The sequence below is a fragment of the Apodemus sylvaticus genome, chromosome 23 (genome assembly GCF_947179515.1).
Source record: "Apodemus sylvaticus chromosome 23, mApoSyl1.1, whole genome shotgun sequence".
Classification (NCBI taxonomy): Eukaryota; Metazoa; Chordata; class Mammalia; order Rodentia; family Muridae; genus Apodemus; species Apodemus sylvaticus.
In genome coordinates, this window is record NC_067494.1 from 6,696,302 (window position 1) to 6,713,050 (window position 16,749).

Genomic DNA, 16,749 nt, shown 5'->3' on the forward strand with positions numbered 1-16,749 from the left:
ATGACTGTAAATCTAACTAAATTTATTTAGTTTAGAGTCTACTCAGAAAAACATCCATCATGGTTATATGAAATAATAACCATTGAGTTTTATGTTATTAAAATTACAGAATACCAAATTGAATTGAATAACTCTAAGTCAATACTCTTAGAATGCTCATTAGTTCTTTGTAGTTCACTTACATTCCTAATGGTTACACAATCTTAGCAAGTGACCCATATTGAATATGACAATAAATATCACCCTGTTTCTTTCGGGAGAGAATGAATTGGAATAGCCTAATAGGTTTAGCATATAATGAAAACACATTTTAGTCGATAATATGACATGCCAAAAATTCAATAAAAGCTCAAATATTGACCAATTCTTTAAACCGGTCATTACCAACTAATTGAGGACCTTCCAAGACCGATACCTTAACTGATTCTTTAAAAAAAAAAAAAAACCAAACAAACAGAAAATAGTGAAAAATTTGATGAAGCAGCTGCTCCCTGACCTTGAAGCAAAGCAATTATATTGTGAAGAGGCTAATTTTGAGTATGAGATCAATAACTATGGTAGAAACAAATCAATGGGAAAGACGTGAAACAGGGTAAATGTTAATTGTATTAGTATCTTCAGTATAATTTCTAAATACCCTATGAAGCTATAACTAAGTTATTATTTTGTCAAGTATATAAATTATTAAGATTTTCAGAGGATAAGGGTCTGAGTCTGCCTTAAGCAATCTGAGCTTTCAAGAGATAGGTTCAGATTACATTATCAGTCTTAACTGGGCGTTACTCATCTTTGAACTGCATTTCTTCTTTTTTTTTTTTAGAGTTTTTTTTTTTATTGAATATAATCATTTAAATTTCAAATGCTGAAACCTTTCCTGGTTTCCCCCTCCCTGAAAACCCCCAACCCCTTCTCCTACCCCCTGCTACTAAGTATATGTCCCTCTACCCAACCCACTCCCCCCACCGCTATTTTCCTTATTTGGGCATCTATTGAGCCTTCGCCTGACCAAGGACCACTCCTCCCACTGATGCTGACAAGGCATTTCTCTGTCACATTATTAGCTGGAACCATGTGCACCCCTGGGTTGATGGTTCAGACCCTAGGAGTCCTGGGGCATCTGGGTGGCTGACTTCGTTGTTCTTCCCATGGGGCTGTAATCCCCTTCAGCTCCTCCAGACCATCTTCCAACTCCTCCATTGGGGACCCCACACTCAGTCCAATGGTTGGTTGCTAGCATCCGCCTCTGTATGTGTAAGGCTCTGGCAGGGCCCCTCCAGAGACAACCATCACAGGCTCCTTTCTGTATGCACTTCTTGTCATCCATAATAGTGTGGGGGTTTGGTGACGGTTTATAGGATGAATCCCCAGGTAGAGCAGGCCCTGGGTGGTTTTTACTTCAGTCTCTGCTCCACACTTTGTCTCCTTTATTGCTCCTGTGAGTATTTTGCTCCCTTTCTCAGTGGAACCAAAGCACCGCCACTTCAATCCTCCTCCTTCTCGAGCTTCCTGTGGTCTGTGAATTGTAACTTGTTTATCTTGAGTTTTTGGGTTAACATTGAACTGTACTTCTTTGTAAAAGTTAAACAGTAGATGATTGGGAATTCACATTATAAAAAACAGAGTATAGTTTCTGGATCAGTTTTACTTAGGCATCTATAATCCTCCATGGTTCCACCTTTCTCATTTATTTTATCCATATATCCCTGTGAGGGATATATCCCATGGAATTCAATTTTCCGTATTATAAACATAGAATACTCACTAATTAATGTGATCCTTCCTCTCTATTTCTGGTCCTTCTCTTATGATAGTTTTGGCCTTTGATAGCACAGGCCTGGTCACAAATTAAGTCCTATAGTGTTGTACAGTTAAGAGAAAATGTCTGTCAATATTAGCAAGACAAGACCAATGACATATGAGGTTCAAGACTTCATATGTTAGGAAGAGACATGTAGTTAAGGAAGAGAAGGAAATGATAGAATCAAATTCACAGTGCCCTGAGGAAGTTTTAGACTTGTGCCAACAGGCCAGTGGTTCTATAAACAAATGAATGACTTTCCTGGAAAGTTTTAGGCAGAGCTTACCTACCTAGCCTCATGCTACTACCCAGAATTAAAGACCTAGCTTGTTCCCAAGGAGAAAACCAAGCATATGTTTCCCTTTTTATACTATCATTTTATACTTTAAACCTTTGAAGAAAAGGGCAATGAGAAAATCAAGTTGTCAGCAATAGCAACCTTGTAATGATCTGCTTTGATGAACCACTGTGTGTATTTTATGTGTGCCTGTGTATGTTTTCCATATCACATACCTACCCAAAGGCATTCTCTTATGTGCTAGGACAAAGACTCGTTCAAATACTCTGATGGCTTCCCAAAGACCAACAGATTGTCAAGAGTCCAGCCCAAATATCATTTCCTCTGTCTGACATTCTTGTTCTTTCCTGTAAGCTTCAGTTTCTCCAAAGAGCTCATTTACATTCCGTGCCTCATAAAACTCATCGTAGTACTTCTTAAGTGTTTGGATATATGGCTTAGTGCATGCTCAAAATATCTCTGAAAGAATAATTGTACAGTACCACAAAGTAGAGTAGAATGGCAGAGGAGAAAGACACCTAGATGAACCTTAATTATTTTATCATATGTAATTTACTAAACGAGGAAATAAAATGTCAAAGATGTAGAAGTATTTCCCTGGAGACAAATTGTTTAAAAATTGCAACTTCATAACTTCACAAAATGGTAAGACTATTTCCAACAATATTTATTTGGCATGAAGAAAAATTTTGCTCTTTACATTTTACAAAACATTTTCTATTTTTTTCATGAAGCAGATAAAATAGTTTGGTAACTGGTGAATAATTTCTCTGAACAGTGATCACAATAAACTGCCCATGCACATGGATGGAAGGGTTCATTGTATGAGGACCAGCAGATGCTGAGATGTGCAACTGCAACAGAAAGAATGGTTGAGCTAGTGAGTGGGATTGCATAAAAGTAGTTACTGTTAAATACTGGAAAATGGGGGAAAGTTGTAAATGTCAGATCACTGTTAGCTGAAAGGAAGATTGAGACGAGAATGTTAAGGAGGGTGGTTCATTGGAGGATGGGAGACGGGTGTTAAGAGACGGGAACAGAAGGAGTTACGATATTGCTTACATATAACAAGTTGTGAGTGATAGTTGAAGATGCGATGTCACTTGGGTTCCACTTTGAGTCACAAGTCTCAAAGGCTTGAGACTACTTTATTTACAGTAAAGGTTACAATATTTAAAACTCTTTGTTTTATATTTTCCTCCTGATTGAAAGGAAAATTCAATAATTAAATAAAAACCCTTATGAGTCCAATTGGATGTTCTAAGTACTCTTTCTGATTTTTCTCTTAAAAAATTATCTCAGAACAATTCTAAGGTCGACTAAGGCTATAACTGAGCACAAAATGACAAAATGTGCGTTTTACATAGCACTGTGGGCAGTATTATTAGGCTAGACTCTGGGGTCAGGCGTGTGGGATGGGAGGCCTGCTCTTTGCCAGTTGTCTCCCAGGCATGTTGTTTAGCAGCTTAATAAAGTGAAAGTAAAATAACACGCAGATCACATGACTGGCTTGTGGCACACATTAGTCCACCAGGATTAAAAGCACAAGAACAGTAGCAGATGTGGACAGAAGATTGTCTGGCACGTTGTGGCTACACATTAATAGAGAAGGTTACTATTAGCATAAGCAGATGTTTGAGCCAAGATGTCATGTCTTGCAGATATGCTGAGTCCCAACTATAAGTTCACCATGTGTCAATGCCTGAAATTAAAGCATAAAGCATTCACGAGCTAATCCAAGGGTCTCAGGAAAACACCATGCATAAAATATAGTTACAGAGGACTTTTTGTCAACTGTCAAAATGAAGAAACTTAGCTGGTACAGAGTCAAGAGAACCTGAGTGATTAGAATGTTCCGTGTACAAGTCAAGTGCACTCATTTGGCATCTCAAATATGTCTCTTCCACAGCTGTCGGTTAACGAAGGGCTTTTGATGATTGGCTTTACTGTGCTGTTACTCAAAGAAGGTTCACAGAATTTAAATTGTAGAGAACAGAAAAGCCATCACCTAAGAGGAAGTAAAGAGCCTCCACTAGGTTCTCAATGCAAGCGAGAGACCTCTCCGCCTTGCACTGAGATGGGCCTACACAAGTCAAATCCTGCCAGTAGATCCAAAGCAGTGATTTCTGGCCTATGACCACTAAGCACTATGATAAAGTTTTGGTAAAACAGGAACCAATAACAAATAGTTTTTTTCCCGTCTACATATGAAGTTGTTGTAGGAACAATCTACACTAAATGGTAAGTGAGGCATGCAAGGACCATGAAGAAGATAGGCACAGAGCTGTATAAAAACTACGTATGTTGTAGCTTAATGCTGGGTTAGATAATATGGAATACAGAAGATTCTGATAGAATAATGCAATCGTATTAGAGATATAATGCCTGATTTGAATAGCTATTTAAATTAAATACTAGAGGCTAAATGTAAACCTAAGGACATTTTAAAATAAGTCTCTAATAAAGTACTTTTGATGCAATAAAAACCTCTAGTATTTATTGACTAATTATTCCCTTTTGGATTGATTTGATTCCATGAAAAATGTCAGTTAAATTGTACTTTAAAATATAGCAAACGATGGTCTGACCCACCTTTATTTGTCACCCTTTTCAGGTTTATTTCCTGCTGTCCTGAATCTTGCTTCAAATGCACTCATCACAACCAATGCTACATGTGGGGAGAAAGGACCCGAGATGTACTGCAAGCTGGTGGAACATGTCCCTGGGCAGCCAGTGAGGAACCCTCAGTGTCGAATCTGCAATCAGAACAGCAGCAATCCATACCGTACGTATTGTACAAGTATTTGTATGGCACTGGATGGAATCAATGATAAGAAAACAAAAAAAAATATAAGGCTTTGAGGCAAGATTTCATTAAGTTCAAAGACTCATAAGCCTAAAAATTCCTGAACTTTCTTTTACTGTGAGTGTTTTGTGAATCCTTTTAATCATTTATAAACATTTAGCATTAATGTTCCATACATATACAAAGTTCAGTAGTAGAAGGAAAATCACTGGCTGAGGTTCTAAGGCAGTTATTTGACTCCCTGGCCACAGAATGCTCTCTGGGGATTTCATGGGGACTGTTCATTGGTTGCTTATTTTCTAGGTACTGTTTTTCAGGCTCAATAGGAGAAAAGTATGGTCTGGCCTTCAACTAGTAAGCCAAGGGTTAATCAACACAGGTCCTGAAGTGAGAGAAGAGGGTCATGAATTCAGTGTCAATGTAAGAAATCTGTTGCTGATGAATCAATGATGAAGTGGAAACTTAGGCCAAGCATGGACTAGAGAGTTTAATAAGTACAGATGAGAGGAAAAGAGAGAGGTGAGGAAAAAATGAAATAAGAAAGAAACACTTCCTTGTAGAAAGAAGTATAAGTAGTTAAGAATGACAAGATTGGAAATTTTCAGAAGGTAGAGTCTCGACATGTGTCGAGTATAGAAGCTGGAGATGTGTCAGGAAGGGTCCTCCAAACCAAGGGACATGTAACTGAGTAGAGGTGCTTGTCGAGCTGTTTAATTGGCATCTGTGAATCAGATATCTATTGAACAGAGTAGGACATGTACTATGATCAATACTGGAGCATAAAGTAATATTATAAATATTCTTTGTCACAGAGAAATTGAGGAAATGAGGGGAAGACAAAAAGTAAGTCAAACACTGAGGACAGGCGAGCAGGTCCTATATTCAGGTAGAGAGTCATGTGTTAGACAGGTTGTGCAAGTTAGTAAGACTAATTTGATTATCAGAATAAGTGACATACAAACCTAGATGATAGGATACGTCATAGCAGAAAATGGAATTAATCTAATAATTTTAGAGACGAAGACTGACTTAGAGATATGTTTTAGAAAATATGTCTGCATTTATAATGATTATCTAGAAAATAGGTTAATAGGTTTTGGGTCTCTTACATCTTAGTGGAAGATCCCTATATTTTAGTGGGGACACAGCAAGTTTTTCACATCAAATCCAGAACTGATTCTTTCAATGAAGCAAGGTGCATGGGGGGAGTGCTGTAGGCTTCCCTGTTTGCTTACCTAACTTTAAATAGTTGTCACAGATTAGATTTACTTTGTGTTACTTTTTAGTGTGAGCAACTTTATTATATTTCAAAATCAATTTTGACACAGGAAACTCGGAAAGAATAAGCTCTGACAGGAATAAAAAACTTGGCAATAAATTATGTGAATATGCTTGAGTAAAAGTTGTAGTAACAGATGATAAATTTCCACAAACTCAGGGACCTTCTAGAATGAATCTACAAGGCCCACATTGACCATGTGAAGGACCTAAAAGATGAACTCTCTGCCTGCTAGTAGTTTGTGCTTCTTAATTGAAACACAAACAATTTGAGAAGACTGCCTTATGACACTTCATAAAATTTTCAGATGTAGTTGCCTCTTGCTTTGACTTACACAGTTTATTCTGTTTGAGGATAATGATGTTTCTATCTTTTTTAAATAAGAGAACTCTGCCAAGAATTAATCAGTATATGCAAATTATAGTTATTAAAGTGAGAGTTATGGTTAATTGTTGATAAATATTTCCATCTTTTTCCTGGCTAATTCTCATAACGATTTGACCCAAGGTAGCAGATATCAGGATTCCCACTTAAATGGCTTTTCTTGGCAATTACTGCAAACCTATGAATTCTGTTTGGAAATGTATTTTCATGTGTGCTTTACTTCCATACATGAGAACAGTAATGACCAAAAAAAAAAAAACCCCAAAGCAAAACAAAACTAAGAAGATGTTATAGGAATATCTATCTATGATCTATCTATCTATCTATCTATCTATCTATCTATCTATCTATCTATCTCTATGTATTTAACTGTATTAATCTATGCATATAACTGTATATAATCTATGTATTAATCTGTAAGGGCAATGCCAATATACTTCATGAATTGCTCCCAGTGTGCTGATTTTTGCATTCCCTCACACCACCAGAGACGTTTTTGATATTTAGTTATGCTCTTGCTATTTGTCATTCTTATAAGGGACATTATACCTGGCGTCAATAGAATCCAACTGGAACTGACTATTAAATCATTCATCAGATTTCTTTTTATTAATGAGATAGGAAGCCTCATCACATTGGCTTGTTGATGTGATAAGACTTGATACAAAGTTGAGTTCATGGAAAATGGTAATTGCATAGAAAAATTACCAGTCGCAATGTTATATTTCTATTCTGTCCTATATTATCATAGCCTGATTAAAACATGAACATCAGACTTTACCTAAGTTTACATTTGTAGCTGAAGATTATAAAGAAGTCTATAAACAGAGCTAACATTGAAATTTTCACTAGCTAAAAGTGGCAAATTTAATCAACATTCTTTCATGTATATGTTCATGTGAATGAGTACACAGATGTGTGCTGTGTGCATGTCCTGTTTCATGTGAAAAGGACAGATGATAACCTTGAGTGTTAATATCTGGAAACTGCTCACCTTTGATAATCATCATTATGATAATGATGTCTATCTTTTTTTTTCCTGGAGCTTACCAAATAAGTTATGTTGGCTGCTCGGGAAACCCCAAGGATTCTCCTGGAAAAAGTTCCAACATAGTCCAAATCTAACAGGGTTGTGAGATATGGGGACAATCCTTTCACAGCTCTGAGAAGACATGTGTGTGCACACGAGGGCGCACATGCACACCCACACACACACACATACACACACACACACGTACTAATCTGCTTTTCTGGGATTACTCTGCCCCTGCTCACAAAATAAGAACTTAACTGACTAAACTATATTTCTTTATTTTAAAGATAATTTTTATATTACTATCAAAATTTTATGTGTGAAGACCATAGTTTTGATTTTTATTTTCAATTTTATTAAGTAGAACATATCTATAACTTTCAATAACAATATGCATTCTCAACAGGCTTATAATTTATAAGTATATACAAACATATGTATGCATATACATGTATTGAATTACACAAACATGTTCCTTATGGGATAACCTCTGTAGAAAGGGATCCCATCCAAATGTTTTTACTGATCAATGGCTAATAAGGTCAATAGATTCTATAGTCTTCATAAGAATATCAAGTATAATTTTGACTAAATTTCTCTTAATTTGATTTTATTTTCGAAGCTAATCATGGGTTTCTAAATGCCAATTTATGAAAGAATTTTGAATTCATGGTTATATTAGATGAAGGTTAATCAAACTGAAGATTACTGTTACTTATAAAATTCTGAGGGTAGACTATTAACTCCCAAATGTCGAAGGTTCATATTGTTTTTTTCCATTTTACTTTTCCCCTGGAAGTTGAGGATCTGGAAAATGCTGCTGTGAGTGCAGCATTGTAATCCCCATTTTAGGGATAAACTGGAATTTAAGTGATTACTCCATGGCCAGTTAAGTGCTAAATGATAAGGCCAAGAAACAGCTGGCATCTTACATGCATGCTTTCTGTACACCAAGTCCTGTGGTCCTTCGTTCTATATCATTAGACAAAATACATGTTCTGCCTCCTGTATTATGTTGGCAAATTAGGAAGGCAGGACAAGGGTAAATGTCCTCATGGTGACAAAAATTATGTCAGGGTTCTCTATAGCACCTCTAGTAGAGTGAATATACATTAAAGCAACATTTCTTACACAATATGGTCTGGATAGGCCAACCATGACTATTTTCACAAGGGAGAAGGTGAGAACCTAGTAGTTGCTCAGTTAACCATCCCAACCTGCTGCTGATGTTGTGTCAGGTTTGTGCAGAGCCTCTAATCTTGAGTGCATGTGGGAAGCCCACAGAATGTGGACATGTAACACCAGTAGCATCAGAGGCAGCAACAGAGTAGAAACCCTTGCTACTGAGATATAAAGGCAACAAACCAGGAAGCATAAAACTTTTCTTGGACCCCCTTTTATCTAGGCTGCCACTGAAAGGTGCATCCAAATTTCTGCCTAGGTATGTCAACAGCTTGTTAATTGATCCAGTTAGGTTGAGAATCAAAATCAACCATCATACCATATCTCTGAATATTGCTTGAGATAATTGATTTGTACAAGTTCCCAAGGCTGGTACTGCTGAACACACTTCTATCAAAAGGAACAGGGGGATGGCCACCAGTAGAGACTCTCATGACACTTAGAGGACATTTCAGGGAACAGATTGCTGGCATCCATGTGAGGTCTGAGGGACTTAAGACATCTTTCCTGAAGCCCCTAGAACAGGAGTAGGAAAGCCAACAGCCCATGCTTCAGTCGTCCTCAGCCAGGTGTGGTCGGTGTATATATAGATGAAGAGAAACCCTGGGAAGTAGGAGAAAAGGTTCCAACACCGCCCAAAATGTAACAGGGCTGTGCTCCAGGCCTGTAAGAAAGAAGAGAACTATGCTAAAAGACAGCCAGGGATGAAGGAGTTTCTCAATATCCTTACTGACTCCAGGGTCCCTTTGAATCAATCCCACAATAGGTTTTCTTCAAATCTGTTTGGATTTGGTTTGTGTGGGAAAACTTGTGTTTGGTTGTTACACTGGGGTTTCATGTGCCAATCTCCTGGCTTGCAAATGTTGGCTAAATTCCTCCTCTGGAATTAGTGATACAGAGCTAATCACTGCATAGGGAGTTTGGGGAATCTCCCAATATAGTTTTATATCATGATAGAAAGGTAACAAATTAAAAATTTGTTAGAAAAAACTCAGAGACAGAAAATTGTATCATTTTATAGTAAAATTACATATATACTGGAATGCTCAAGTCTCTGCAACAAAGAATATGTATGAATAAGCAATATTCAAGCACCTTTCCAACAGGAGAGTTTTACTTTATCAGGTAATTAATCAGCATGCTGTTTACATTTCTGTACTATTTCATAGCACTTAGTTTCTGGAGGTATCTTTAAGGCTGTCCATTTTAGCTGCTGGTCAGTGTTTAGCACCTTTTTGTTGTTGTTGTTGTTTTGTTTTTTATAGCCTAGACATGATGACATCATATCCTGCATGTTGTGTAGAGTATAAAATCACAGAGATGGCTTGACTCCTAATACTTGTTATCCACAGGCTTGTTATACATCATCTGTGTTTTGTCTTTTCTTTGAAGAGACAGGTATATGCTCATCATCTGATCTTTTCTTCTCCTTCTCATGCTGCTGCTGATTCCATAGAGAGGCACCCGATCACAAATGCTATTGATGGCAAGAACACTTGGTGGCAGAGTCCCAGTATCAAGAATGGAGTAGAATACCATTATGTGACAATTACTCTGGATTTGCAGCAGGTAAAGTATACCTCCTGTCACTTTCCACTTATGAAATTCTACCTTGCATCTGTGATGTGTCTAGTTGGTGATTTTTAGATGAAGGGTGAATCGTGATGATTCTTATCACTATTATTTTCTTGACATTGTGACAAAGGGTTCTGTCTGTTTTATAGATAACCATTTATTGATGTTTGGCACTTATTTCTAAAGCACAACTCAAACGGGACCCATGTTGGTTTGTTTAGAAATGAATTAGAAGCAAAGTTACAAAGTTGGGAGTGATGCTGAAAATATTGATCAACAAAATTTTGTGTGAAGGATACAACAGCACAATTTGAGACTTGTAAAGCAAATATTTGATACCACTCTGCTGATAGTGTGGCACTTAAAAGGCTCTTGGGTAGCAAGGCTCTAGAGCAAATGGTTTCTTGTTTCTGGGAGTTAAGCAAGCTGTGACAGTCGATTCTCAAATTAAACTTGGAACACTACCTATGTAAAATTTATGTTAGAAGTCAAAGATTGTTTTGCATAAACCTGCATGCCTTCTGTTGTTAATTTTTTATTTTTATTCACAATATTCACATCAGGCTGAGTTTAAAAACAAGGACTCATCCTTATTCCCAAATTATTTAGGCTTATATACGGATTTGTGATGGAATTTGAAAAGGCATTCACATAGTTTTCCGTTGGATAAGATAGTGTCATGGACCAGAGATAAAGACAAGAAATATTGAACTTTGAAAGTTTATTATTAGGTCTATTTTACTTTCATTCTTTTGTATCATCATAGAAAAATCATCCAGTTGCTCCTTCTGTGTCAGTGTGGACCTAAACTAGTCAGAAAATAAAGGGATGTATAGTTCTTGACACACTATACAATGAGGTCATAGTTGTCATAGGATGGCATGGTGTGAGGAAGTAGCAGCTAATAGAATAGTTCGACACTAGACCCAAGAATTAAGCATACCTTCTATAGGATTTTGACCCATCTTGGTAATGGCAGCATACATTCCTAAGTTATAAATGGCTGCTCTTGGGATGAGGAAGTTGGTAGGTCTCAAGGAAGAGCCTCCGTTATTGCTCCATGCACTCCTTGGTACATGAGCAACTCGGTAGCAGCAGGGCACAAAGGCCACTGCTAAATGACCAGCTAACCTGGGTTTGTCCCTACCTATAGGCAGGGTGTCAGCCTTGAGTTTAGTTCTTAATTCATAGGAAGTCTCCGATCATTGTCTGGCCATGGAGTGACTAATGCCGTTCTTATAGGATGATTATTCTTTAGATTAAATAATCTGTGGATGAGTTTCCAGACAACCTTACCTTTAAAATCGGCTTTCTTTTCTTTTCTGGGTAAAGATGGCGTGACCCTTTACTGATTCCAGCAGCCATGTGACAGCTAAAAATCAGCCTTTCCCATCAAGAGTGAGACTGCAGTCCATTGGCTAAGGTCATTAGTGGTGACAGGGAATCAATAGATAGTGAAGGTTTACTCTTTTCGTTTACTCTCCACTTATTCTTTTAGATTACACATGAATCAAGAAAGTCAATTATTAATACCATCTGCACAGATTTCTTAAACTCTCCTTTGAGCTCAACAATATCATTTCTCAGTTATCAAGTAAAACATCATTTCTCCTCCAGTTTACAATCATATTGTACAATCACAGAGTTTACCTTAATCCTATATAGTTAACTAGTCTATCATTAACTGAGCAAGTCAGAGTTCACCTGAAAGCCATGTTTCTTCAGGGAAGGAGGGGTGTCTTCCTAACTGTGTTTTGCTTGTTGATTTCCACATGACCAAATGATGCCTTCTTCAGAAGTAAGTGATATTTTCTGTGTTTGTGCCTCCTCCCATGTAATAACCTTAAGATGAGCTGATATTTTGAAGAGTCTTTATAACAAGTGAAAAAGTTATGTTTATAATAAAGGTCAGCCCAATTCCAAAGTCTGAATTCACCAAGTATAATTGGTTCAGAGGTTATGGGGTCAAATAGTTTGATAGTCTGATGCACATCTATATTGATGTTTATATTAACTTTCTTTGACTTCCTAAAATCAGCCTACTATAAGAATTTTAGGTGAAGAATTATACATATAATCTATATTAAGAAGTAAGTGTTCATTTCTACTTGACCTTAGATTTTAGTTTAGTCAATTAACTAATGATGTAAAATAATTAAGAATGTTTTGTAATCAGGATTTTATAATAGAATTCCTTAGACCAAGAAGGGGTTTTACACTTTCATATATGCTCAGTCTGTGGAATAACTAGATTTGGAAAATCTTCTGGTACTTACTTAGCTACAGGACAGAGATGTTGGGAGGTATTTTTGAATGCAATGGTAAGTGAGGACGTGTAGACCTTTTCTACTTTCTTACCCACTTCTCACAACAGCTCCTCCAGACAGCTGGTGCTACTACTCCTATTTAATAGTTTTTAGAGACTTTAAACTCTGAGACATTTGCTTTCACAAATTATTAATAGTGTATCTCCTTAGAAAATAAACACTATTGAGAGATTGGGCTTTGTGAGAAGAACTTCAGTCATTGGCCAGAATGCAAAAGCTATTTAATAGTTGAAAAGCACAGGGACTGGACATGACACTTCCCAAGGACCCTGCTATACCTCTCCTGGGCATATACCCAAAGGATTCCCAGGCATGTAATAAAGACACATGCTCCATTATGTTCATAGCAGCCTTATTTATAATAGCCAAAAGCTGGAAAGAACCTAAATGTCCCTCAATGGAGGAATGGATATAGAAAATGTGGTATATTTACACAATGGAATACTACTCAGCAATTAAAAACAATGAATTCACGAAATGTTTAGGCAAATGGCTGGATCTGGAAAATGTCATCCTATGTGGGGTAATCCAATCACAAAAGAATACACAAGGAATGCAATCTCTGATAAGTGGATATTAATTAGCCCAGAAGCCCTGAATACCCAAGGCACAAATCGCCTAACAAATGACTCCCATGAAGAAGTATGGAGAGGGTCCTGATCCTGGAAAGGATTGATCTAGCATTGGAGGGGAGTATCAGGACAGAGGAAAAAGGAGAGAGGTGATTGGAGAATGGGTGAAGAGAAGAAGGTTTATGGGACATATGGGGAGGGGGGAACTAGGAAAGGGGGTATCATTTGGAATGTAAACAAAGAATATAGAAAATAAAAATATAAAAAAAGAACATACTACAAAAAAAAGACATTTACTGGCAAAAAAAAAAAAAGGGAAAGAAAAGCAAAGCACAGAGACTAAGTGTAAGTTAAACTTTTTTTTTTTTTTTTTTAACAAAGCTTCCAGCAGGCAATGCTGTGGTTCACAACTGAAGAGTTCAAACAGAAAATTAGAATGATCCCAGTCTATCTAATAGGATTCTGAGGAACTAGGCCCACAGAGTTCATGAGAGTTGCTGCTGTTTTCCATATATTTCAGTACATAGTTGGGCTCAAGGAGTGACAACCTACTGTCCTTCTGACTTTTATCAGGAGAATTTTACTAATGCCTATGCTATGAAAGACCACTAGTTAGATCTCTCATTATTCGACGTATACCATTCTACATCTAGAATGATATAACTTCTGCCTTTTTACACATACCCTGAAGGGACACCTAGTCACTAAGTGTCATGTTAGCTATTGTCTACTGAGAGTCAAAGCAATGATGTCATAAGGCATAGGCAAACATCACCACCAACTTTTATTGACTCAGTAAAAGTTTTGTTACTTTTTATTCTTATGTATACAATCTTGGCAAGTACTAGTGATTTTACCTATTTTGACTCTTCTGTAAGATGTTTTTAATGAATTACTATTTTAAATATAAGGAGCAGTCATTGGAGTGGCTTGGTCAAATCTTTACCAATTACACTTAGAAGATTCTTTAATGTTTTAGCATTTGAAAAAAGCACTAGAAAAAATAAAGACAATTTATTTAGGAAAAAGCAGCTCCGTATTTTATAAACAGATTGTTTTCAGACATTTATTACTAAGGGATGGTAACATTTCCCAGCTCTATTTACCCACAGCCTATCTTGAGCAAATGATTTAATCACACTGTGCTTCACCACTGAGATTAGCAGAATAAATATTACATTGTGGCAAGAATATGGAATAATGATTATAGCAGTATAACAACTAAATTCCATCTGGCAAGCATGGCTATTATTAGGATGTCAAATCTGCATAAACTCAAGTAGAAACTGAACTGTTCTGTGAAATAGACACAAAATTATACAGCAAGTTAGAACAACATAACTAACACTCAAGGATTAACAGGATGTCCAAAACATTCTCTTTACTCCACTTCAGGATGACATGTGACTATATCATGATTTCTGATCTCGTTTTCTTATTTGAAATCTGCTTACCTCATTTATTGCCACCCTTGCATTGCTTAGGGAGAAAGCTGATTAGAAGGTGGAGTAACACACAGAGAAGCAAATTTGTAGTAGAAATGTTTGTTTGTCTTAAAAATATTATTATATGGGGACTAGATAAATGGCTTGATGGTTAAGAGTATTCTGATGCTTTTAGAAAGGATTGAAGTTGTGTTCCCGGCATCCATGTTGGGTGGTTCACAATTGTTTATAACTTTAGTTTAAGAGAATCTGATACCCACTTCCAGCCTCAGTTAGGACTTGTACACATGTGAACATACTTCCTCCACACAGACATATACCCAGTAATTAAAAAAAACAAACTCCACTATGTTCATAGCGGCCTTACTTGTAATAGCTGGAAGCTGGAGAGAACCCAGATGTTCAACAGAGGAATGGATACAGAAAATGTGGTACATTTGCACAACGGTATACTACTCACGTATTAAAAAGAATGAATTCTTTTTAATTCATTAATTCTTAGGCAAATGGATGGAACTTGAAAATATCATCCTGAGTAAGGTGACCCAATCACAAAAGAACACACATGGTATGCACTCACTGATAAGTGTATATTAGCCCAAAAGCTCGGAATACCCAAGATTCAATTCACAGACCACATGAAGCACAAGAAGAAGGAAGACCAAAGTGTGGATACTTCAGTCCTTCTTAGAAGTGGAAACAAAATACTTTTGGGAGGAGATACATAGACAAAGTGTGGAGCACGGGCTAAATGAAAGGCCACTTAGAGACTGCCCCACCTGGGGATCCATCCTATACCAAACCCAGACACTATTGTGGACGCCGGTCATTACTTGCTGACAGTAGCCTGATATATCTGTCACCTGAGAGGCTCTTCCAGTGTCTGACAAATACAGAAGTGGATGATCACAGTCAACCAACAGACTGAGCACAGGGTCCAATGGAGAACCTAGAGAAAGAACGCAAGGAGCAAAAAGTGTTTGCAGCCCTATAGGAGGAAGAACAATATGACCAACCAGTAACCCCAGAGTTCCCAGGGACTAAACCACCAACCAAAAGGTACACCTGGAGGGACCCATGGCTCCAGCCACATATGTAACAGAGGATGGCCTTGTTGTGCATCAGTGAGAGGAGACGCCCTTGGTCCTATAAAGGCTTGATGCTCCAGTATAGGGGAATTCCAGTACAGGGAAGCAGGAGTGGGTGAGTTGTGAGCAGGGGGAGGGGAAAATGAGGAAAGGAGATAACATTTGAAATGTAAATAAAGAATATATATATATATATATATATATATATATATATATATATATATATATATATATATATATATATATAAACCCAAAGAAGTTAAGATTAAAAAATACAGCAACTTAGTTTTAAAGCATTGTTTTTAAAACAGAAATTGTTTTTTAATTAATTACTTTATAGTGTATTATTTGTTAATACTCTTCTTTATACCCATGTCTCAAAGAAAAATTTTTAAAATTTACAAATATTCAAAAAGTAAGCAAAACTCTTCCAAATAAGAAATAAATTGAAAGGGATATTTAAAAGCTAAGTTGTGAGGTGATCATGGAGAAACAAGATATTAGAAGTTAAGGAACAAAGCAAAAGCAATGCTAAGAGCACCTGAATACGAATACTTACACTGAAAAGAAATGGAATCGCTATCAGCCTACTGCAAGGAATAAATAAACAAAACACAAATCAATCTCAAAAGAAATCAAGAAATAAAATGATCAGAGCAGAAATAATGAAAATGAAGTGGTCAATAAAACTACAATTAAAAAATATGAGCAATGTTGGCAGAACAAAAGATTACTAGAAAAGGAAAAGATTCGAGTGAGATCAGAAATAAGAGGATAGATTACAACAGATACCATAGACAGACCAGGTCCAAGATTATTGTGGACAACAATTATCTATATACCAATACATTTGAAAAGCTTGTGTGATATTAATAGATTCTTAGATGGAGTTAATTAATCTCCCATGGCTAAGTCATGAATTAATAGAAAACCCGAATTGTCCAAAAGAATAAGGAAATTAT

The 16,749-nt window shown here is 36.8% G+C and overlaps 1 protein-coding gene across 1 annotated transcript in view; it reads left to right on the top strand.

Moving 5' to 3' along the window:
* Lama2 (laminin subunit alpha 2) overlaps window positions 1–16,749 on the top strand; it is a 606,823-nt gene that overhangs the window by 140,052 nt on the left and 450,022 nt on the right. Inside the window, 2 exon segments of the mRNA XM_052169299.1 lie at window positions 4,711–4,881; window positions 10,237–10,349. Coding sequence (XP_052025259.1) covers window positions 4,711–4,881; window positions 10,237–10,349 — 284 coding nt within the window.